This window comes from Solea senegalensis, linkage group LG13 (assembly GCF_019176455.1).
Source record: "Solea senegalensis isolate Sse05_10M linkage group LG13, IFAPA_SoseM_1, whole genome shotgun sequence".
NCBI lineage: Eukaryota > Metazoa > Chordata > Actinopteri > Pleuronectiformes > Soleidae > Solea > Solea senegalensis.
Genome location: NC_058033.1, coordinates 5,655,161 through 5,680,472, shown reverse-complemented (window position 1 = coordinate 5,680,472; position 25,312 = coordinate 5,655,161). Strand labels below are relative to the sequence as shown.

At 40.7% G+C, this 25,312-nt stretch overlaps 3 protein-coding genes across 3 annotated transcripts in view; 2 read left to right on the top strand and 1 right to left on the bottom strand.

Annotated features, from left to right (window-relative positions):
• The window catches only part of vps37d (VPS37D subunit of ESCRT-I), a 32,451-nt gene extending 27,783 nt beyond the window's left edge, over positions 1–4,668 (top strand). The window contains exon 4 of the mRNA XM_044042793.1: positions 749–4,668. Within this exon, the coding sequence (XP_043898728.1) occupies positions 749–1,288 (540 nt within the window). The 3' untranslated portion in view covers positions 1,289–4,668. The remainder of the gene's footprint in view (positions 1–748) is intronic.
• Positions 4,669–11,360: 6,692 nt separating this feature from the next.
• kcnj1b (potassium inwardly rectifying channel subfamily J member 1b) lies at positions 11,361–15,890 on the top strand. Its single transcript, XM_044042889.1, has 2 exons — positions 11,361–11,736; positions 13,354–15,890. Exons 1-2 carry the CDS (start codon positions 11,720–11,722, stop codon positions 14,471–14,473), a joined length of 1,137 nt encoding a protein of 378 aa, XP_043898824.1. The 5' UTR covers positions 11,361–11,719; the 3' UTR covers positions 14,474–15,890.
• Positions 15,891–16,030: 140 nt separating this feature from the next.
• On the bottom strand, positions 16,031–21,824 carry foxred1 (FAD-dependent oxidoreductase domain containing 1). The gene is made up of 11 exons (XM_044042888.1): positions 21,475–21,824; positions 20,826–21,046; positions 20,232–20,342; positions 19,760–19,878; positions 19,574–19,668; positions 19,342–19,443; positions 18,902–18,978; positions 18,093–18,253; positions 17,029–17,158; positions 16,832–16,936; positions 16,031–16,647 (listed from the first exon to the last, which is right to left on the bottom strand). Exons 1-11 carry the CDS (start codon positions 21,629–21,631, stop codon positions 16,393–16,395), a joined length of 1,533 nt encoding a protein of 510 aa, XP_043898823.1. The 5' UTR covers positions 21,632–21,824; the 3' UTR covers positions 16,031–16,392.
• Between the last annotated feature and the right edge of the window lie 3,488 nt (positions 21,825–25,312).

Sequence of the window (25,312 nt, the reverse complement as noted above, 5' to 3'; positions counted from 1 at the left end):
ATTGAGAATTTCAGTTTTAAAGTAAATCTACTGCTTGTAGCTTGTTTATTACTCTGTTGTTCCACAAATTTTCTGAAAATGATGAGTTCATCTGAACAAGTGCACTCATATGAGGGCAGGAGCAGATTGTTTTCCCTTGTAATTCATGAGCAAATGCAGTTTTAGTCAATGGTTAATGCACAGCAGCGTGTGGACATTTAAACTAGGTCACAGGGAGCAACTGGGTTACCTACATTTAGAGCTGAAACAATCTATGGACAGGAAAACTCAGTGACCACCATCGTCACAATAAACAATGAGCCACATTTGAATGTATCTCTGCTTTTCATTCCCAGTGCAGTGTAAAACTGAATCACGCTCGACTTCTAAGCAGTCACTGTGGTTTTTCTCGAGGTTTACTTCGCAAATAAAACGTCTGCTCTTTATGTTCCGCTCAGCCAGATGAGGCTTGAACTCGGCTCCTCACATCCTGGGAACAAATACGGAGCGAGATCACACGGCTTTTCAAGCTTTGCCAAATGTAACAGTTGCTGCACATGGACCATTGTTAGCCGTGTAAAACGTTCTTACAGTAAAATATTGTAGCTGACAAACTGTGCCAGAGTCCGTGGGTAAATATCCCAGAGCTTATTAAATCCTCTTTATACTTGGAGGAGTTTGTTTGAACGACTCCCTCGTGGTCGGACCTCCCTTTGTGTCTCATCCTTCTTTGCTGATCCTGGTTTATTTTGTCTCCACTGCCTCACAGGAGCTGCTGGAGAAGTTCATGGAGGGGAACGTAAGCCTGGATGATTTCTTGGACTCCTTCCAAAGTTCCAGGAAGACGTATCACATCCGCCGGGCACAAGCGGAGAAGATGCAGGAGATCGCTCAAGCCAAGCGGCAGCAGAGCAAAGCCAAGACCGGGGAGGAGGGCAAAGTTCCAGAGGTGAAGAAGGACTTGGAACAGCCGAAGGAGCCTCAGCGGCCCAACGGCTTTGTGGCACAGGGACCTTTGAGAGTGTTCCAGGTACGCTACGGCCTCACGCCGGCCATCCTCCTCCCTCACTACCCAGTTTCCCCCCCTGCCTCGGCACCATGTCATCCAAACAGTACTCCTCCACCTGAACCTCACCTGGGACAGACCCACATCCTCAGCCCCAGCAACGCACTCCCAGGACACGGTCAGCCAGTCGGCCTCAGGGTCATCGGACAACTATCAGGGGGCTGGCCGGCTAATGGACGACCGGTAAGACTCCAACAGCTTTACAGGCCAAACCCTCAACAGCCTGAGCCGCCATTCCGGTAAGCAAGAAGAGGGGATGTAGAAGAGGAAGAGGAGGATATGCAGGAGGAGGATGAAAAGCCAGTTTGAGAGGTCTTCCAAGATAAGGAATAACCAAACAGAGGCTGTCGCAAATCGTGATAGCTAAGACTGATCCAGAGGCAGAGAACTCTGCTGGTGTCTGTTTCTGTTCTCCATCCACGGCACGCACACAAAACCATCAGAGCAGAGGCGGGAGCGACAGTGAGAGCAAGGACAAAAAACAAAAAAAAAATGCTTTTATTTAATTACAACTCAAACAAGTCTCACATCAAACCTTTTATGTCGCCTTGTTTGCTCATCAGGAAAGAGAAATGGAAATGTGCCGCGAGATGGAACTTTTAACGACCAGTTTATCATTTATTTAACACACGCGAGACAAAGGATTCAAAAAGGAAATTCAATGAAACGCCATCGAGCCTCATCCTTAGTGTTTTTAACATTTCTTTTTTTATACTTAACAGTGAGGGATGTGAAGCACACGGTTGTGAAGCACATAAATAACTAAAATCTTATTGTTAATTCATACAGCGGAGGCTGGGTGTCTTCACAACAAAGTGATAACATCATTAAAGTGGTGTTTAATGTAAAGCGACTGTTTTTCATCCATCAGATGAGACGTTCAGGAACTGCGCTCCAAGATCAAGAAGGCTCATTTCAAATCATCACAAAGTTCAGACGAAGACATACTGTAAAGCAGAGCAGGAGGTATTTATTAACAGTTGCCAGACTATAGTAACATGTCAAGTGTATTCCCAGTGTCCTGTGTGTGTGCGCGTGTGTGTTATCGTCACAGACGATTACCCAAAGCCTTCTGCCTTCCCGTGCATTCTCGCGATCAGTGTTGCAGCTCACACACCAGTGAGCCTTTTTATTTATTCATGTAAATCCTATTTTAAACGGCTGACTTCAAAGATTCTCGTTTACCGTGCTAAATGAAGAGCCGCGTCTCCTTTTTTCAAGGTATTTAATTCTCCCCACAACTGAGGTGCAGATGGAGGGGAGGATTTAATCTCTGTGAGAATACCAGCGCTCTGCAAAGCCCCCCCTGCAGTCGACCGCGAGGACGTTCCTACCGTTTTTCCGTGTCCTCACCATCCATCATCCATCCTTCAGCATTTAAAGGGAAAAGGCCTTGGATTGTAGTGATAAAGGTTCTGAACATACATTTTGCTCATTAATAACTCATATAAGTGCATGCTTACTACAAGTACATGAAAATGCCTTTTGGAGGCCAGTGCCCAGTTGCATTAAGTACCTTAAAAAGTCTTTCTACTGTAAAGAAAAAGGAGTTTGGATTTAACTTATCTCGTTATTTAAGTACGGCAATCTTATTGAGGAGCTCCCCTTTTTTATTTTACCATTTGTGTGCCATATTGCTCCTAATTTCCATCTGACAAATGATAAAATAACATCCTTCTTTTCTTCAAGGTCACACCTCATTTTAAGTATAAATTAAGAAAAACCGAGATGTAAGTGTTTTTGATGATGATATGTAACAAAAAAAAACCTGTAAAACTCATGTTTGCTTAGTATTCTGCAAGATTTCAGTCTGGATCATAATTATTCATTATGATTTGTACTGGACCTTTCAGACACATTTATTCTCTGTCTCCCTGAGAACAGGCTGAACAGATTGGTTGAGCTCGTGTCTGTGCATTTATAAATAATGAACTTAAAACCAAGAGACTGTTAGCTTAGTTTAAACAATGGTATCAGGGGAAACCGCTAGCCTAGCAACGTGCTATGGTAATGCTAGGTTAATATTCCAACATGATTCAAATGTGTTGTTTGTCCAACCGAAAGTCCAAAACCTGAATATATTAATGGAATATAATATATTACTTTATTGCTGACTAGAAACTTCATGTGTAAAGAATTATTTAGGATTTTGAAGCTTAGAGGGGTTTTTTCTACCTATGGTTCGAACCATCTTAGCTGTTCCTATTTGTTTCCTATCCTTATGCTAAGCTAAGCTAATGACTGCTTGCTGTAGTTATATGTTTACAGCACATGGTATAAAGGTTTGATAAGACTGAGTCATGCTAGTGGGCTAGCTGTTTCTATTTATGTCCAGTCTTTATTATAAGCTAAGCTAACAGCTGCTGGTTGCAGTTTGATTAAGTTGGGCCATATTTCTCCTGTCTTAATGCTAAGCTAAGCAAACAGCTGCTAGCTGTTGTTGCATATTTATAAAACAAACAGAGAATATTAAACCTTTGATGAAAATGGGCCATGCTAGCTGTTTCTATTTGTCTCCAATCTTTTCCCAAAGTTAAGTTAACAGCTGCTGGATGCACTTTAGAGATTAGAATTGGGTCACACTTCTACTCTTTATGCTAAGCTAACAGCTGCTGGCTGCAATTTCATATCACAACACAGACACTGGCTGTCCAACTCTGGTGAAATTAGTTCATAATTTCTACTCTTTATGCGAAGCTAACGGTCATTTACAGTACAAAGACCGAATGGTAAACGTTGATGTAACTGGGCACAACCTCCAACCAAACATGCAGTTGTGTATCCACTCAGGGTCTTTGGAGAAAAAATAAAAATGTGTTGCTGCGTCTTAACTTGTAGCACAGTCTGGACCCTGGGATTTCGTACCCATGGATCTCATGTTGATATAATCCCTAATCCCCCCATCCACACCTTTTTACAGGCGCATGTCAGAGACGACCATAACGGTGAAATTGTAAAAGAAAATCACCTTGAACATTCCATCTTTGCATTAAGATTTGACTGAGTTTTGTGATAAATTGTTGTGATAGTGTAACTTCTTGCTTTGTTTTACTGGCGCCACATTTTCCTGCTATTTTCCTGATAATTTAACTAATAATTTCCGAAAGAATGACCTGTAGTTGTTGTGCAAATATGGAAAAAATGGAAAATTCAGGAAATGATAGTTGCTAATTAAAGTAAACTACAACCAACAACCACAACAATCTTACAATTTTATGTAAATATATTTCTTGGAAATGTCATTTCAATTTACAGCAAAATACAATGGAATTTTTGGGAAATTATGAGAAATGTTTCCAGGAAAATAGCAAGAAAACAAAGGACGTGTCCTTGTTTGCTTGTTTTTAAACAGTGCTGTCAAGCAAAATATTATTATTATTATTAGTGTTCAGGCCGGATGATTTATGTAACATTGGACACTTGAGTGTTTGAAATGTAAAGTGCTTGTTTTCTGTGCTTTTGTTCGTTCAGTCTGTTTCTATTGTGTCTCTCTTTTCTGTTGGAGATTCACAGCAGCCTTCTTCCACACACACAAACAGCAGCAGTAATAATAATAATAACAGGTGAATGAATGTTGCTTTTCAGATTGAAATTCAAATAAAGTGCGCCCAAAGGCTCCCAAACAGTTGTGATTTTCATCACAGAGCAGCTCAGGTGAAGAAGCTGTGGCTGCGGGCATTCGTATCAGGTGATTATGAACAACGTCAAAGTCAATCACCACTGCAAAGAGTCAACGTGAGCTAATAATATCCCGGTCAACTCGTTTCTGTGTCTTGTTTGAGTGCAACATCAGCGCTGCACTCAAGTATATGTGACTGTACAGAACGTGTCTGTCCGAGTCTTTCAAATTCTAGAGTCAAAGGAAGGAAATGTCACCTTGATGTGTTATGCCCGGCCCACACTAGAGGATTTTTGTTTAATCTGTCTTGATTTTAAAAACGTGACCACAGTCATTGATTTTTAATGTTTTAATCCTGAGAAAGCACAGATTAGATGAAGTCATGGCTGAGAATTACGGAAAGATCTGGGTTTGTACAAATTCGGTTCTAAACAAATGTACGCAACATCCGTTTCCCGGTCAACTCGCTCTCATAGGTTATTGCTAGTACCAAATACTTACTATTTGAAATTGTGAAAACTAGTGTGTTCAATGGTGTTAAAATCACATCTGTTAATCCTTCACACTACAGGATAATTTGGCCAAATAATCTGTTCAAATCAGCCCAAAATTGGAAGACAGCCATGATTGTCAGAAAAATCTGGCCAATTATCCTCTATTGTGGGGCGTATATAACCTGATTTCTCTACAAGTTTGGGGAATAACTAACGTTTAAATAATGCATTGTGTTCTTCCGTCTTACTTTTTGGGCATATAATCCGTATCTGTCCTTTTTAACCATCTTTTAGAATAAAAATGATGGTTAACTCAACTGCAGGGGCCTCATGTAAATTATTTGTGGGGATCGATGGAAAAAAAATGGAATTAAATTGGTTGAATTTCCAAGTGAAAAAAAGCATTGAGCACCACAATAAAGCACATTCGGTGGTTACAATTGCTTCCAGTGGCTATTATTAATTCATGATAAAGAGCAAAACGGCACAACGTCTCTTCAGTCTTTAGGGAGAATGTGTTCTGTCTCTCTCACGACGAAGAGAGAAATGCAAATTTTTGTGTCTGTATGCAGAAAACATCAGTGCTGTCAAAACGCGCTCCAAAGACGTCATCAGAGTTTGGAGCAGGCTCTGTGTCGCGCGACACACTAGACTCAAAATACAAGCAATAAATAATCCTTTACATTGTCAGAGAAGCTTATCATTATCATCAACACTGTACATCACAAATAAGGCAAAACCTTGCAGATAAATCCACATTTATTTGGGTTGTGTTTTACAGTAAAGTAGGTCATAAATTCACTGGAGGAGTCAAAAACTCCTCAGCAAAACAGAAGCAAATAAACAGCTCAAACTAAAATTAATTTTTTAAAGGTTATACAGCTGATAATTAGTGTTTCCCATCGTTGGGATCTCGAAAGTGGCCACAGGGTTTAAGTTTTCCTGAGAAAGTTAATGGAAAATGGGACAGACTTTCAATCAAGAAGATAATTTTCACCTCAAACTTCATCATTTCTCAGGCTAATTTAGCAGCTATTTTACACTTCCTGCCAACATGGCGTTGTTTTGGCTCCAAGTGTATGATGTCACTTACCACATCTCTAAATTGGTAAATTGGCCCTGATTATAAAAGTGGCCAGAGGGTTAATCTATGTTTTCCTGAGAATGTTAATGGGGAAGTGGGCAGATTTTCAAAATAAGTCTGTTTTCACATCAGTCAAGAAGCTATTTTACACTTCCTGCCAACATGGTGTTTTGGCTCCAAGTGTTGCGTGATGGGATTGTATGATGGCAATTACGACATCTCTAAACCCCCAAAATACAAAAATCATCAGCTGAATTTTGAGATTCTCTGAGTTGCTTTATTTCACTGGAGCCTCATTTTACTGGCTGTTTTCCTGATAACTTAATGAATAATTTCCTAAAGAATGACCTGTGGTTGCCCAAATTGGTCCTAATTATAACAGGAAAGAAGTAGCCACGGGGTTAATTTACATTTTCCTGGGGACTGTAGCAGATGGTTTCTCAGCAGCTCTTTTAAACTTCCAGCCAAAATGGCATTGTTTTAGTTCCTTGTGTTGCATGACTACATTTGTAAAATTCTCAAATGATCTCCACAGCTCAGAGTTGAACTTTAGCTTTACAATTACTCCATGTCTTGCAAGCTTACTCATCACGTTTCTTTAGTAAAAACACTTCAACGTAAAGACATTTGCTGACCCTACAGCTGTCAACGTATCTTCAGATTTAGTTCAGAGCTTTTCCGTGAAAGATCCAGACCTGAGAAACTCCGTTTCAACTTTCAAGACATGGATTCTTGACGTTTCCCACATGGGAAAGCCAAAAACACATCACATTCAAATTAGACGGCGAGGAATAAATCAAACGCATCAATGGTAAATCTGCCCATTATTTCTTTTTTGTCACATAAGGGATATTGTAAAAGTGAATTTAGGGGCTGAATATCACGTTGGTTCAGATTTACAGAGGCAATAACTGACATCTGGGGAATAAGAATAAAAGCACTTCTAATGGCAGCAGGTGTGTGACTGGTTTATGAAAGTGGTCCAGCTGGGAGAGAAAATCACAACCATTCACAGGCTCCATGTGTGTTTGATTTCATAATAAAACACTGTATATAGTGTGTTAAATGTAAATTATATACATCCCGGGCACTTCCTGTGGCCCAGCGTTCTCCAAGAAGCAGCTGAGGGGGAGAAAAAAATGACGCTTAAATATTTATATGAAGTGCATTAGGCCAGACTCAGCTTCCCTGCATGTGGTTGAGGCGCTGGTAAACCATAATGTGATGAGCATTTTTGCTGGCCGACGACCAGCTGCTCGACTGAGACGCTGTCTGAACGTTTACAATGAGCGACAACCGCCGTGTTTCTGTCTCTGTGTGTTTAGTATTCAACAGAGACATCATTTCAACCACCACGTTGTTCGGGAGGTTGTGCAACGATTTCAAAATATCAGAAATCACCTCACCGCAGTTTCTCACATCTGGGGTTTTGTCGCGGACGAAGCACTGAAAGCAAACACAGCTGCTGGGCTCCCTTCAATCCATCATCCCCGGGAAACTTTAAAGCTCCGTGTTTTCAGCTCTCGCAGCGGTGTTGGCTGCGGAGACGGCAGCTGGTTTGAAAATTGAAATGTCTCAGGAAATGTTGGATGAAATGCCACAATGTTCTGTACAAAAATTTCCTCGTTCCCAGAGGATGAAAAAGTTCTGCTTTTCATGAAATGAACCCATTTAACTGTAGAATAGAATAAAGAATGTGAATATTTTGTTGAGCCAAAAGAAATATTTCTGTCAGTGTTTGCGATAGACTATAAACCTTTAATCAGCAAGCTAACAAATAGTTAGCTTAAAGATGTATCTATCTCTATTAGCCAAAGGTTAGCTTGAAGTTAGCCAAAGGATCTGTCAAAACAAAATGCTAGTTTAGTGAGCTTAATGAAAGTTACACGACATTCATTTACTAAATGTTGTTGTTGGGAACATGTCAAAGCCCAAGACAAACAAAAACATCCATTGGGACCATGGCCTCAACTAAACAGGAAATCGGCTATTTTGAATTTGGTGTCACTTTTGGCAATTTGCACACTTCGTAAATGAACTTACTAGTCTGAGCACTTTTATCGTACTAACATATAAAAAAGGTCATTATTATTCTTATTATTATTAGCAGTAGTATTGCCATCATTATTATGCACTGATTTATTTAAAATGTTTAATCAACAGTCTATGCTACTGCATGTATAAATTACATTGTTGTACTACAGTACTATTTTTCAATATTTTATGTTTTTATGCTTTGTTTTTAAATGTGCTCTATAAATTAATGTGAGTTGAGTTGAGTACAAACTGATTCAGAACGGTCCTGTCTAAACCTATCACTTGATACAACTGTTATATATCAACTTTGGAACTTTCACCACAACCTGTCGAGGCAGATGCTGCACATTTTGAGTCTTTTAAGTTTTTCTCCCCACTGATGCCTAGTGATTGCTCATTGTGTGAATTGTTGAGATGTTGATTTGGTGCCATACACAAAATATCACTCAATCGCTGGTTGTGCTCCCTCTGGCATAATAAAGAGAACTTTGGAGTTCTCTTGTTACTTCCTGTGGCTGGCTGGACCATGCCTCTCGTCACTCTTCATCCATGTCACCTGAGCATGCGTCTCCACCCACTCACGCACCTGTTCCCCGTCTCCTTAACGATCCCGGCTTCTACTAAAGCAGCCACTCGACTGAGCTCCAGCTCCTGCTCATGTTCACACGTGTGTCTCCTGTTTTCCTGGCTGACCATCTGTTCCACTTGATTAGATCTATTGAACGTCCCCTCGCTGTGTCTCACACCCTGTTCTTTCTCCATTGATGCAAATAACAAATGAGACTTTAATGCAGGGGCCATTATTTTGTTCCACTCTGAAAGTGCTGTAATGCTGCAGAGTCTGAAATCAGTGGGATTGTCCAGATCTGGCCTGTACGTTCACCACGTCTCCATCACATAGAGTGTGATTGTTATCACAGCAGCGGCCCCTCGGCTCTCACAGATTAAGCACATTCTGCTGCTGTATCCTCTCATCTTTATCTGCCTCCTTTTACCCTCCTCAGCTGCTCCACACTCACTTCATTGTTATGCAGATGAAGCTCCAGTTAACTCTGGAACTCCACAAATCCAAATGGGATGAAATCCATTTTCAAGATGCGTCTCTGCCTCGCTGACGAAAATGTTCTTAAATTGAAGAATCTGATCGACTTCCTGCTCAAACATCCTCCAGAGAAACTGCTGCTGCTGCTGCTGCTTCATAATCATGTGTCAGAGGCTTATTTCGCTGCTGCTGCTGCTGCTGCTGTGGCTTTTGACTGCCAGCATCACTAAACTGCAGAGCACGAGGGAAAAAAGTAGGAACATCAGAAGTTTGTAGGCTGAACCTTTTCAGACATGAGAAAGAGAGACTGCTGGAAAAACTGGGACAGTTTTGGGGGGAAGGAAAAAAAAAACTTTATTGCAATTTTAATTGCTTATTTTCATGCTAATGACACTGAATCACAGCGACGCACTGATGCTCTCTAGTGGCTGGGCGAGCTGTTGCAGTTTATTTGAAAATATCATTGATGGTGTTTGTTTGGGCAGCCCATGGCCAAGCGGAAAGAGAACAGAGATGGGGTTTTTTATCAAGCAAAACATAACACAGAAGAAAATACTGCATTTAAATTATTGTGCAGGTTAAAGCATATTGAAGTACTGTAGTATGTATATTATGTTACATTACACACTGCTGTTTGATTATTACATATAATATCAACAGGAAATAGCTTTGTGAGGCTGTTATTAACTATTATTATTTGTAGTAGTAGTATAATCAACACAATCCATGGGATACAATAATACTGCAGTAGTTTTGAATATTTTATCACTCCTATAGTGCACTGTTGCACTCAGGAGTGGGTTTTCATGCTACAGCTCCACCTGCTGGTTTAACTGAGAAACTGCTCAATCATCAGATTCCAAACACACAACGCTGTCGATGATGGTACAAATATAATTTCTCTCCAATAAAATATAATACTTGTCAGTGACATATAGGCTACATTTATTTAACAACACATAACAACAAACGACAGTATGGCTGTTTTTAACTGCTGCTAAATATTTGAGTTTAGGGACAAATAAAATCATCTTTTAGAAGATCCACCAGAGGAAGCTCACGTACCACTGGTGGTACACGTACCACAGTTTGAGAAACAAGGAACTAACCGATGTAGCTGTAACTGGTACAACACATTACATTGCAGTGCACTCCAGTTTTACTCAGTATAGATTAGCCTGCTAGTTTGTGCTAAACCCGAGCTACGATGCTAACATTTACCCCATTCTGACTCACAACTTTAGAGGCAATTTAAACCCTCTGTTATCCCCTAAAGCCATGGTTCTCAAACTGTGGCACGTGTCCCACCTGTGGTACACGAGCTTCCTCTGGTGGTACTTGGAGGAAATTAATGTGATCGGAGTGGAGAAACCGGGAATGCAGAACGTTACTTTTCAGGTCGGGTTGTTTGATATTCATTTCCCACTTCCATCACCAGCCAGTTTGATCAGATCGCACATTAATAACATTTAATGCCTTCTTACCTGAAGAATCTGAGGTTTGACTAGTAATAAGAAGCTTGTCTGTTGAGTTTAAAGCTACCAATCTAACGCAATCATCACATGGAACCTCTATGAGGAACCTCTACTGTCTATCTATTAATCTACCTACATTCCTATCATCATAATATGTAAACTATCGGAGAAAAGTTCATTGAATTTGGATATTAACGTATTAATTTCAGTTCTGGGCTTGATGTTACATGTGTTAAAGACTTTGTAGACTGTAGGATCCATGCAGGTTAATCAAGAACAAAGTGTTTAAGAATTCAATTCCAGTTGCTACTGGTTTATTGACTTTTGGAGAACAGGAGACGAGGACGACTGTCCTGCAGCCGGCTAAATGCCGCAAAGACACTCTTGGTCTCCACAGCTCTTCATTTTGATGCAAATGTGTGCGGCAGCCTTGCAGGTTCGACGTGGGTCGAGGTGGTGTTGGTGGTGGGGGGGGATGGGTACCAGGGGGAAATGCAGTTGAGGGATCTCTTTGTGAGGCCTGACGCAAATCTCAAATGTTCTCAGGGTGGAAAACAAAAACAGCATGGGTGCCTCCTCTGGCCCATGCACATTAGGCCCCTTCAATAGATGCACCTTCTGCCACACAAAAGCTCTGAGGGCTTTCTCGGCAAACTGTGCCTCCGGAACATTCCCGTCAGAGGAGCTTCAGCCATCATGAAGCAAGTGCTGGTGAAGTTACTGCTTTTACTCAAGAGATTTGCCCCGTCAGTCGAAGACAACTGACGTCCACTGGTGCTTTTTTTCTCGTGTCTGTATGGAGTCAGTGTACATGGTGGCATGTGGCTGGGATTAGGGAATTTCACTGTGGATTAAAATCTTTTCCAACGCCTCGATGGCCACTCGCTGAAAGAAGGAGTGAGAAGTTGAGCCGTGAGCAGTCCATGGTCTCAGTTAGCAGGTACGTTCACTTTCTCTCCAAATACAAACTGTTTCTCTTTGCTTTTTGCAGAAGTGACACGATAAAAGTTTTTATTCTTGGTCTTTATGTGAAGTTTTAAAGACATGTTTCCATTGACTTCGACAGCAGCTGCATCGAGGGCCCATTTCCTTTTTTTACGATTTAGCGATAAAAAAAGTTATTGTAAAGAGTTTTCGCTCGAAGAATGCACCATAGTCACTTTTAATCACAGAATGCAACAAAAATACAAATAATCAATACTGTAATTGTACTATAAACGTGTTATTAAAGCTCACTAAGTAAAGTAATTCTGAAATAGCTGATTCCTACAGCTCCCAGAGGGGAGGCCTAAATGTGTACATTATGTACTAAATGAGGATTTTAAATAATGCATTTCATGTGTCACAAGAACAGAAAAACAGATTATCAGTAAGAATATTTTATTTATTGAAGTGTATACATGTGCTTTTGTTTTCTGTTCAGTTTATAAGAAAAAACAAGTTTCTGTTGCTGTTATATAAGATTCAAAGCGGACCACGTGGTGCTTTTACTATCCTCAAACAAAGAAAACATTTCGGCCGGCCTCATATCTGTCATAAACAAACAAAACTGTGGTGATGAACGGGGGAAAAAACAAACAAACTACTGTGGTTGTAATTTCACAGCTCATTTCATGCTCTATGTTCTTATTTGTGGGACACGTTCGACCCTGCTTGGACAAACGTTTGCCCCCGAGTTGTGACGACAAACAACAAACAAACAAGCAAAAACAACAGAAACATTGTGGGACTAACGTACGGATTATGCAAGAAAACGTTCAAACAGTGTTTCCTTTATGGCTGCTCGGGATCCAAGCTCCAATACTTCAAGGGCAAAAAACACGGTTTCCTGTTCTGACACAAAAAACAAGGAGTAGTAGTTTGAAAAAAAAAAGGAAAAACCAGATATCTCAGGCAATAATAATTATTTGTAGATATTTACACATTTAGAGAAGTAATGTTCAAAGTAAACACTTTTTTGTGTAGTTTTTAGTGATAAAGGAGACATAAAGATAATTCTTCATTGCTCCCACATTGGGGGCAGTCGGTCAAATTTAGTGTGAAGTTGCATGTTACTTGTGCAACACAGGGGCGTAAGGAGCAAAGAAGGCAGTTGCTTGCGGGCCCCCCTGAGTGCAGCTGAGATATACCCAAAAAATTTACTTTTAAATATATATTGTTCTTGTACATCTGTTTTAATAGCCTATTAAACAGGAATGTTTATAAACCAATAAATCAAACTTTATTTACTCTAACTAAACTGTAATGCAACTCAAAGTGCTTCACAGGATCCAAACATAATCAAAGAAAGCAAACCACCGATAAATGGCTGTTACTGTGTCTGTGACTTTTAAATGTTCTTACGCTTCAGGGAGACAAATAAAAGTCCCTTTAGCTTGGGGTGCCCAAAGTCCCTTGAAACAGCCCCGATGCTAGAAGAAGAAGTAGGCAAGGAAAGTCTATTTATAATGTATGGCACATTTCAACAACAAGGCACTTTACACTTGAAAGTGCTTTACAATAAAAAGAGAGAGAGCAATACAGCAGCAGCTCTAACTCTCACGTTTGCTCCCTCCAGCTCCAGGATGCTCCGGCTGCTCCAGGGACACCGAAGTTGCAAAACCCGTCTGGTCACCAAAGACGGGCACTGCAACATCGAGTTTGGCAACATCGAATACAGCAACCATTTCGCCTACCTGGTGGACTTCTGGACCACCTTTGTGGAGATCCGCTGGCGTTTTGTTTTCCTCCTCTTTGTGGCTTCGTTCATGGGCAGCTGGTTCATTTTCAGCCTGTTGTGGTACTGGATCGCAAAGAGCAACGGGGATCTGAGTGGACAGAACCGCACAGATGGACATGTCCAGTGTATAGACAATGTTAACGGCCTCACGACGGCTTTCCTCTACTCTTTAGAGACCCAAACCACTATTGGGTACGGCGGTAGGTCGCTGACAGGACACTGTGCCGGCACGGTGGCTCTAATCATCCTCCAGTCGCTAATCGGCGTCTTCATCAACTGCTTCATGTGTGGCGTAGTCTTGGCAAAGATCTCCTCGCCCAAAAAAAGGGCAAAGACTGTCCCCTTCAGCGACACAGCCGTCGTCTGCTTGAAGAAGGGCAGTCTGTGTCTCCTGATCCGAGTGGCCAACCTTCGCAAGACCTTGCTTATCGGCAGCCAGATCTACGGCAAGCTGATCAGGACAACGACCGCGCCAGATGGAGAGACCATCATTCTGGACCAGGTGGACGTCGACTTTATGGTCGACGCTGGCAAGGACAACTTGTTTTTCGTGTGCCCTCTGACGCTCTACCATGTGATTAACAAATCAAGCCCCTTCTACGAACTTTCAGCCGACACGCTCCCCCAGCAGGACTTTGAGTTGGTGGTCTTTTTGGACAGTACGGCCGAGTCCACCAGTTCGTCCTGTCAAGTCCGTACTTCGTACATCCCACAGGAGATTCTATGGGGCTACAGTTTTCTGCCCATCATCTCCCGCACCAAGACGGGAAAGTACCGCGTGGATTTCTCAAACTTTTCCAGAAGTGTGCCGGTGACGACGCCGCACTGTGTCCACTGCTTCGAGACGGACGCAGACCAGCGAAACCACAACGACCACAACCAGCAGAAGACTGGCATCGACAATCTGGGCTTTCAGGCGATTGACGTTCATGACTTTGTGGACATCACCAAAATGTGAACGGATGGAGATAAGATTCTAATCATGGTGTCATATCGGTGTCCATTGTTGAAAGCCAATCATAACGTTTAAAGGTATCGCTACATAACTGTAGGGTGGTGAACCTTTTCATACATTCACACTCAAACATTACCTGGTTTTACTTGATTTATTACAGGATTGTTGTTTCTGGATGAGAGGATGTACACAATAGTATGTCCAAAAACCAGATGCCTCTCATGGCATTTAACTCCACCCTTGTTAAATGAGATTTTCCCCCAACTGACTGTGACTCCCAATTTGCCTAATCCCCAAATCTGCATGTCTTTGGACTGTGGGGGGAAAACGGAGAACCCGGATGGATGGATGGATGATTGTGACATCCAGTGGTTAAAATGTGGTACTACAACTACAAAAGTATTGCAAAAACACAAAAATTGCTCTGAGAGACAATGTTGATGTAGCCTTTCACCAATCACAGAGTGGGTGCTCGTGTTCGCTATGACACTACTATTACTATGTGGAAAAAATGCTATTTCGAGCACAGGCAACAAGTTGCGAAAGAGTCTAAAAGAGACTCAAGAGGTTGTTTTGTTGATGAAATGGGTCAATCCATGCTTAACTGATGATCCAGTATGTTTATGGCAGCCCATGGCCAAGTGGAAGGGTCGCTGGTTTAAATCCCAGGACAGGTTTTCTTTTTTACTATTTTTAAGGACTCGCCAAACGGGAAACTGTTGTAACTTCACGATAGAAGGCCCAATCACAACCAAAGGTGCTATGGTTCTAATTCTTCTTTCACAACCTGTGGATGAAACTCAACAATCTCCCATTTTTCTCCCTGCAATCCTGTCTACTGCAGCTTTATTTTGAATATAAATCAGACTTGAGTCAGTCTGTGTGTGCACACTGGAGAGGAATCATCCCGATTTCTCCCGGTGGACTTTAACATTTACTCGAGTCAAACAATAAAAACGTTCAAAGCTGTTAAAACCGTCGGGATGAAACACTTCGAGAGATGAGCGCGAGCTAAGCTGCTCGTTTCAATCAAAACATCTCTGGGACTTTGTGCCGGTGGATGTGTGGACGCTGGAGGAAGAGGGATTGAAGTTTCAAACACTGGAAGGCACAGTGTGTAACGCTGTAGAAGATTAGAGACTTGAGCCTTTTATAATGAAAAACTGTCTACTACAAAGCCTGAGTGGGGACAAAATATAGGACAGGCCTTTTGAGTTTTCTCATTATTCTTACTAATTTGCTAAAAAAAAAAAAAAACACCTTGTTTCTTTTCCTCTTTTGTCACGTGTGCCTCGGTTATTAGGAAACTGTGAATGTGATTATTTGAACTCTACAATGTGTAGATCGTAACGTGCAACTCTAAAAATGTCTCAGGGAAAATAACATCTTTAGTTTGGAATAAACTTTTCTTTTTCCAACATGAATTGGCTTCCTGTAATTCCTTTGCACATTGATAATGTATTTTATTATGTGTATATGTTTATATACCTTCTCCTAATTAACACACATGCAACCTTTTAACGCAATATATCCTTGGAAGTGCAAAAAATTACAGCCACATTTTAAAAATTGTCTTTATTAACAGACTCTTCCCTATGCTGAGGCATTATTTTAACCATCCTAAACATGACACAGTAAAAGCTTCTGTAAGGAAGTATACCATGACTTACCACAGTTTATACAATGTATTACATAAACATCGGAAAACATATGTATTGTTGAGGTTCAGTAGAAATCAAGATTTTGGTCATTATTATGATTACTGTGGTCTCTGATGTGACAAACTGTTTGATTTATATAAAAGTATCATCATCACATAACACTTTTAAAATCCAAAAATACTGAGGTCTTTAAGTTATAAACCCATAAAAGAAAAATCCTCTTTGCAATTTTCACAGTTTTTTTTTTTTACTACTACATTACTACACAATGTTTCTTTCCAGCATCGGCTCCTGGTTCAGAAGCCGCCTGAAGTCGAATCTGCTCAGGTCCAGCGTTTGAAAGTTGCCGTCCAGGATGAGCTCTGCCACGGCGCGGCCCACGGCGGGAGAGTGCTGCAGGCCGTGGCCGCTGAAGCCGGTGGCAAAGTACATGTTGGGGATGAGAGGGTGAAGACCAATGATGCCGTTCTGGTCGAAGGTGTTGTAGTCGTAGAAACCTGCCCACGCGCTGGTCACCTGACGACAGGAATGAGACGCAGGTGATGCTAAAAAAACATATTTCACCTCTGTGTGTGTGATGGATGAGCAACACTGACACGAACATTCATTTTCTAATCTTAACTCAGACTTTGGTCTTCAAATCTGCAGCTCCTGACAGATTAAATACGACAAGTGAGGAGGAAAGTGTCTCCACCCTCACCTTAAGTTTCTCAAAGGCAGGAATCCGATGAGCCAAGTTGGGCCAAATCTTTTCCATAAAAAACTCATGATCCACCTCCAGATTCCCAGGGTCCGGCTCCTTCTCCTGAGGAGAAAACCAGACACCAGAAATCACATCTTCTATCAAATGACTGAATTCTTTTGTGTGGAAATAATCAACGAGACAAATGAACAAACCTCTTCTGGTGAAGCTCCAGTGATGTAGTTTCCTCCCAGTCCCTCTCTTCTGAAATAAACTCCAGAGTAATCGACGAGGAACGGCGTGTCCAGACCTGGACCGTCAGGACAGTGGAACACGTACACAAACCTGGAATCACAACACATTTTTAATATTATTTTTTTTTACAGTGTAATATTCTCACAATCTTGAGTAAACGCTGTTTTCCTGTTTTCCAGCTCCTGATAAAAACATTTCCTGATTGAATTTTCTCCTGGCACGAAATACAGTTTGATTTTGAGTGTCGTTTTCACAAGAAAAACATACAAAAATATCTATTTTTGGTGCACAATTTCATTATAATGTGGTTTTGTTGGACATTTTATCTTGACTAAATAACAGTAGAGGCCTTAAGTTTGGATATTGCACTTGGTCGTTTTATTTTGTCATAATTAGGTAAAAAACCAAATGAACCAAATATCAATAATTAATGGACTCATCACACTAACTCTTTTTGGTGATTGATTTATCTGTTTGAGTGTTTGTTTATTTGAAGAAAAACCAAGTTAACACGTTCAGTTTTATGGTTTCTTTGCACCATTTAACTAAAGAAACCACTAAAAATGAATATGCAGGGAAAATGCAGCAATGTTAAAGCATTTTCTGACGTTTTATAGACAATCAAGAAGAATAAAATCTAAATAATTGGTGCAGTCCTGTGTTAAATTCCATTTATTTGAAAAGGTCTTAAGTAAACTCTAACTTAATAACTACTTATACTTAATCCTGCACAAACCATGTGGAGTCAAAGACTGTAGAAGTCGGTCCTGATGTTTTTGGACAGTGAGGTGTTTGTTGACTTTTCCTTTTCTCCATCAGTGAATTTGCAGTGAAGTCAAAGTGTGATTTACTGGTGTGTTTGAGACGTTTATGGTTTAGTTTGGATTATTTTCACACAGTGGAAGTTTAAAGCTGACAGTCGGGAGACTGTAAGACGTCCAAACAGACTGTGAATGCAGTGCAGTGTATGCAAGAAAGGAAACCGACATTTAATGACACATGAGTTTTTAAGTCAATCAGCTACCTTTTCCGAGGCTCGACGGGCAGAGAGATTCCTTCGAAGGTGTTTTTGGCGCCGGAGCCGACTCGCAGTATCTGTGCCAGTTTACTTGAAAAGGCTCCTGCTGCATTCACCACAATGGCACATTCCACCGGCTGGTACTCCAGGCTGTTTGGCATCTGCACCTGCTCCACACAATCCACAACTCCTCATGTAACACAAGCAGGTCAAAGTTCACGGAGCTTTTCTTTTTTGAAGAGTGCTTCAATGAGGTACTAGAAAACTAGAAACCCACAGAACCACACTTAAAGATTCACTTTGACATGAAAGAAGCAATTAAAAGATGCAAATTAAATGTCTTTTAAATGAAGAAAACAGCACAGTATGATCAAAATGTGCCTACACAAACAAATATATCAACCAATTGATGGATTTTCATAATTTTTTGCCAAACAATTTATCTGTTAATCACTTAAATGATATTGTATGTTAATCAACTCATCTGAAAAACAAGAGCATTGTCAGTTCTTTTTAAGCCTTTATAAGCTGATCTTTTGATTCATTTATTGAAAAACAATATCCACTGACCCACTTTCTTATTATTGCGTGTTTGCAAACTAATGTTTACATGTCTTTATTATTTCTATATTGTATTTTGTGGAAATTAACCAATCAATAAATCATTGGATAACCAGAATCATAACCACATGATATGAGGATAGAGGATGTCACTGACTGTGCAGACTGTCAACAACAGATCTGTCAATCAATAGTATGAGTTACAGCACAGTCCACTGCTATTGACTCATAAAAAGTCTCACAGTCTCACTGACCTTGACAGATTTAATTCTCCTTATGTCCAAACTTTTGCCCTCAGTCGTCATTGCCCTGTTCACCGAGTACTTAAAATCTGTGGACGGGGGAGAAAGAAGTCACCGCACAGCAGCAGATCAGAGCTGATCTATATCTTCGGTATATCTATATCTATATCTATATCGACAGCTCTTCAGTGGCTGACGTCATGCAACCACGACGACGCCATTTTGGCAGGAAACCGGCGGTAGGGGGCACAATCGTGCTTCAGCATCGTTACAGACTCCAACTCTAAATAACTTAAATATCGTATTTATTTTACATGCTCTTATCAGTGGTGGTCCTTCAACTTGAAGGTTGTGGGTTTGATTCCCAATCTGTATGGATTTGGCGGGCTTTCCCTGCCAAAATGGCGCTGAGTCACGTGGCATTTGGAGCTCTATAAGCTCTATTTTCAAACCTGTGACCTCGCCACAGCACTGGACGACTCCCATAGACATGGCCTTCCTCCTGAAGGCGTTCAGCAGAGTCCAGGGGTCGAACCAGCCTTCGTTCTCCAGCCCTGGAGGGTGAGACGCGTGAAGATAACAGTGAGTGAAAGGCCCGAATCCTGATCGCTCTCTCATGACGGATGTTAAAAGCAGGTCTGAACAGAGCCTAGAATCCATAAAAATCATAAAAGCAGCACTCACCATATGAGGCAAGTACCACACCATCTGTGTTTATCCATGGAAATTTCTCCTTGAGTTGTGTGGGAGAGAGGAGTGAAACCTTGGCTCCAGCATCCCTAGAATCAGATCATGGATCAGTGATTGATATGTGACAGCATCTCCACTTTCTATAAAATGCAGATCTGCTGAACAAACAGGGGCCAGCACCTCTGGGTGCTGTAGTTCTCCTCCATGATGTGGGCCACATCCTCACTGGCCAGGAAAAGGTATCCTGAATGGTTAAACTGCAGGTCTATGGGCTCTTCATCTAACACGCCGAGGTAATCCTGAGTGGAGACAGGGAGAAAATTGTGACCATCGCTGGACAATGGCTGGAATAAACTCTGTGTCCAAGTCAGGACCAAAACTTAGACAAGGAACAAGCACGAGACCTAGAATAGACCAGGACCAGGAATGAGAACTGGACCGAGACTAAGACCAAGCTGCCATGAGAAATGCTGCTGGAAAAGCTAGTAAAAGTAAAATACAAACATAATCATGTATACTCTCTAACAGCTTAAATAAGAAGCCTAACATCAGAAGCTTCTCCTGCTCACATATTGATGCAAACCCCTGTGTCACTGTTACGTGTAATGATTTGAACGCCTGTCGTTCATTATGCGACGCCAGTGTGACCTACATTAATGTTCCTCATGAAATCCGCAGAGGCCAGGGAGAGGTGGATGTTCTCAGGCAGCGAGAACTGCTGCCGGATCCCCCCAGCAGAGAGCACCGTGGAGGCCTGAGCGTACTGCAGAAAAACACATGACAGCAGTTAATGAAAAAAGAAATGTTTTGCAAATGATCGATCCTGTTATAAGAGATACGGTCGGCAGTGAGGTTTTGTAAAGAAAGCTGCAATCTGTGAACACTTGATTTGATTTCCTTGGATCAAAGGATTACATTTATTGATCACATAAAGAGTCAGAAATCCGTTTCATTTACGATCTCTTATGCTTGTTTCAGCATGACTCAGGGGAGAAACCATTAAATCCTTAAAATAGATGCAAATAAACTGGCAGAACCAGGATAATTTTCCCCTTACACTTTCATTAACAAAGTTTGATATTTGCTTTGGCAGAGGTTTACCTTCTATAATAATCAGAAGCACTGCAACAGAGTAGGGCACGGTGCATGGTGTTTGTATATGTGAATTATTATTATTACTGTTGGCAAATGTGAGTCTGTTTATTCAGGAAAATTGATTTATTTAGGGAAATAAACTGACGCTCACCGTTGGGTCCTTCTCCAACACAACCACTTTTAAGGCTCCTCGCACCCTCTCCTTCTGCTTCAACCAGTAGGCGATGGACCAGCCCACCACACCCCCACCCACGATCACAATGTCGGCCCTTTCCGGTGGAAGGTTCGGGTTGATCTCAATGGGACTCCAGCTGCTGCCCGGCATTGCATCGGCAGCCTTCTGCCTCGCGGCTGCGAACTGGGCCTCCAAATCTGACCGGGAAAAGTATGAATTTTGCACTCCTGAATCAATTCGATCAAGATGTTGTCACACACATGGCAACTCCAGACATTTCCTGAATCTTTAGTTACCACCCTCCAATACGGCATACATAGCAATCAACACATTCGTAAATTAAATAGAAAATGTTTGAAATTGTTTGATGATTGAATAGTGTCGTAACTTGTGAGGAGTACCCCGAAGTAGCACTAACTGTTTACAGATGAACAAATTAAATGAATGTTGGATGATTTGCATGCCGAATTGTAGAGAGGCTTCTAAATCGTAATTAGAGAGTTTCAGCAGTGACATACAAGTTTGATTTATTGACGGATAAACAAGTCTTTAAATGGGTGTGGATATTTTGGATGTAAAGTTGCATGGATGAGTATATAGCACATGTCACCGGATGTTTCCCCACCTTTGAAGAAGTCATTCCGCACAGGTGTGCCTGTGCTCAGGCTTTGACACAACGGTAAGTGTCCGTGTACCCACGTGTGCTGTTCTGTCACCAGCCTGGACGTCAGTAATCCGTGAACCGCACTCGCCTTCACATGCAGCCGTCGCCACGTTAGCATCACTGGAGACTTACTGGCCAGCCAGCTAGCTAGCGCATACGCTAGCTATTCGGCTAATCGAACAGAACCAGTAAAACACCAGATCGACAACGGTATCCTTAAAGACACAAGTATGTCCTATTTTAAATGGGATAGTGCTTATTCCAGTGTAATCTGACACTAAGGTCAAAAAAACAAACAAAAACCTAGATTACACACCGGATAGACAGTGGTGACTTTCAAAATTAAAGCACAGGTTTTAAAACGGCTCCGAACAAAACTTTTCGTCTGTTTAGGACAATTTAGTGATGTACCTAACATATTTTCACTGTTGATAATCGGATTATTTTTTATTTAATAGTGTGTTTAAATATGTAATGGTTTTAAAAAGTACAGTGTGTGAAATTTAGCAACATTTATTGGTAAAGTTGCATTTTGAAACTTCAAAGTGTGTTAGAGACCTAATGTGGCCTTCAATTAGCATTACAATCATGTCTTGTTTTTTTTTTTCCATTTTGGCTACCGTAAAAAAAAACGGTGGTCCAAAATGGCAGCCTTCTTAGAGCTGACCCTACTCCCTTAACATTTTTGGTAATGAACAATTAAAAATAACAATTAAAACAATCAGGAGATTGTACAGTTATTAAAAATAATATATATATAAAAAATATATATTTTATTGTAAATTTCTGCCTAAGTAATTCCACATATATTTTACACACTGGACCTCAAGTTTGGGTATATGAGATACCTTGGCATAGTCATGTGTTTTTTTATAGTACATAACATTCAACACACTGCCTGATTGGTAAGGAAGATGAGAGAACTGTACAATTTATGCATTGTTTAGATTTTAACAAATGGGAAAATATGTAAATCAAAGGCCCAGTTGGAAAAACAAATTTTGATTATTATATATCTTAAAAATCCTTCTTTAGTCTTTTGCACATTTAAGTGTTATATATATTTATATACATATACAGTATATATGTAAATTGCATATACCTATACCCTGAACAGGTCAAAAATTCATAGATGTATGCCATGTTTTCGCGATCGTTTCTTTATTTTGAAAAATGCCAACGGAAACTTAGTCATGTTCCTGCAAACTTGACCCCCCCTATTTTCAGAGGCGGTGGTGGCTGGTCATGTGACCACAAAGGACCAATCAGGTGAAGGAGAATCCCAAACATTTAATTTCCAGCCCACTGTTAATTCCAAAATAAAAGAAACTCTTATGTCACTATGTTGACAATGAGGAAAATACTTAAAATAATTGATTTTTATTTAATTTGTTTTAAATCATCATATATGCCACTTTGGCTTTATATATATATATAACTGATATATAATGATTTTCAACAGGTACAAGTTTTGATGACTCCAGTAATGATGGAAAACCACAAATATTAGAGACGACCACTTAGGACATTTAAAGCAGAGCTTAACATTCTTTTTATTTGAATCATTATCTTAACACAAAACTATGAAATATACATGTGTATTGTATGATTTTGGTGGTGATCTGGACACAGATCTGGATTACATCTGGCATTTCCTTTTTCCTGCCCCCAAGTGGTCGCCACACACCACGAAACACTTACACACTCGACATACATGTTAATGGCCTTTAGAAGAATTGTTATGATTTAGTGGTGATCTGGACACTCATCTAGATTCAGTATTGTTTTAACGCGATTGTTGACCTTGTGAGGTAGAGGAGTATAGCTTTTTTGATGGGTTCTGATGTTCTGTTTGTTTTTAAATAAAAAAAAACCAAGCAGCAATGACTTAAGCCATGTCCCTGTTCCACTGGGACCGCTTTTTCCTCTTTCTTCTCCAGCTCTCCGAGTTGGACCAGGAAGCTGTCCACAGTCCAACCCCGGCTACCACAGTGCTCCTCAGCAGCTTGTTCTCCTCTTCCATGTGGGAATTGCACCTCTCGAGCTCCAGGTACTCCTGCACCAGCTTGTTCTTGGACATATTGAGCAGCTTCTCCACATGGAACGTCTCCAGCTCTTCACAGAAGTTTCTCTGGAGAAACTCCTCCCTGGTTTCAATGCTGAAGTCTAACTCCTCCTCCTCATGCTCATCCATCAGGTACCGTGTGGTGTTGTGAGGAGCCATTGGGTACCGTTGGGTGAACATCTCCTCTCGTAGCCAGGTATCTCTGTCCCCCTGTCTTTCATTGTGGACTCTAAAGTCTTCGTAGGAATGTTTATCTAAAGGCTCACTGATTTTGTGCCTCTCTGTCGTGGCCTTGAGACAATTTCTCTTGTTGATTGGACTCTTGTTGGAGTCATTGTCGGTGGGAAAACCCTCATCTGGTGGTCCGTCTGCACGGTTTTCCCCCTGTGGGATAAGATTAGCATTAGCCTCTGTATGAACATTATCACTCAAGTGAGGCTGAGCTAAATTTGGGAGGTTGTTGCTGCCAGCTAAGACAGTTAAAACCTCCCTACCGTTCTCTGCCGGCTGCTGCAGCTCATGCCCTGATCTGGTGTTGGATTGGAGTGGCTTCAGATTCTCTTGGCTGTCACCTGAAGACATGGAGGAGACAGAAAACATTATTAATGATTAAAGAATGACAGTTTCAAACTATAACTCTGATCTCTTCTCTGATTTTGCCCAGTTTTGTACAAATGTCCACATTATTGGCATAAACCATAAAGAAACAAAGACAGAGATGCTGAGTTTTAAATTTTGTGTGTAAATCCATGAAGGTTTGGATCATTAATAAATCCATGTATCAAGACTTAAAATTGACGCATTGTGATGCTCCCACAAAATATAGCCAATTGTTTAAGAAGGGAAGCCATTTTGTGTTTTGTTTTGACACCGCAGAATTCCACAAACATGAAATATTACAGCACAGCTGTACATGATCAGTTAAGGGAGATTGTAAATCAACTGATTTTGACTTAAAAACAAATGTGTTGCATAAATAACAAGATGTTTAAGAAAGAAGCAAAAGAAGCAGGAGATTGATGCAGTATCACCCTCTAGTGGCCTGGAAATGAATCACCCAATCTCTCCACCATAAAAACACTGAATGAAGTGTCATTGTTTTAGTCATAAAATGTTACATTACCTGCCATGTTGGTCTGTTAACTCTGACTGTAGCTTCTGCTACGCTGGTGATGAAGTCATTTGTTGTACTGAACACAAAACCCAAGGATTGATTTGTTTTTTTCTGAGAATGTGTTTTTGTTTCTTCTTCTTTGGTGTGTCAGTGTGCTATAGGATGACATTAAAGAACTTTGACGCCTTTGAATCATCATATTCTGACACTTAAGTGTAAAAAAGGAATTCTTGTTAATGAACACTCGGTTTTAACGCAATATTTCAGACTCTTAATAGCCTGAGTTCCATTTGTCATCCAAAAACTATATGGAAAATAGTAACTACACTTTCTTCTACTAATAAGTTCTGACTGGCTGTGTACAAGAAGACGAAGATTAAATAGACCTGCATCTCTAAGCCTTGTCCTTTTATGTACGTTGTCCTTTGTGATGTCATCAAAATGATAGACATAGGTTGTCATGGCAGTGGAATGTCTCCTGCCTTTGATATTTGTTGTTTGTATTTTTTTGTGATTTATTTGGACTTATTATATAGATATAGAATTATATAGGACTGCAATTATTAATCAATCGATCAATTAAAGAGTTTTTTTCAATAATTAAATACATTTTCTGATTG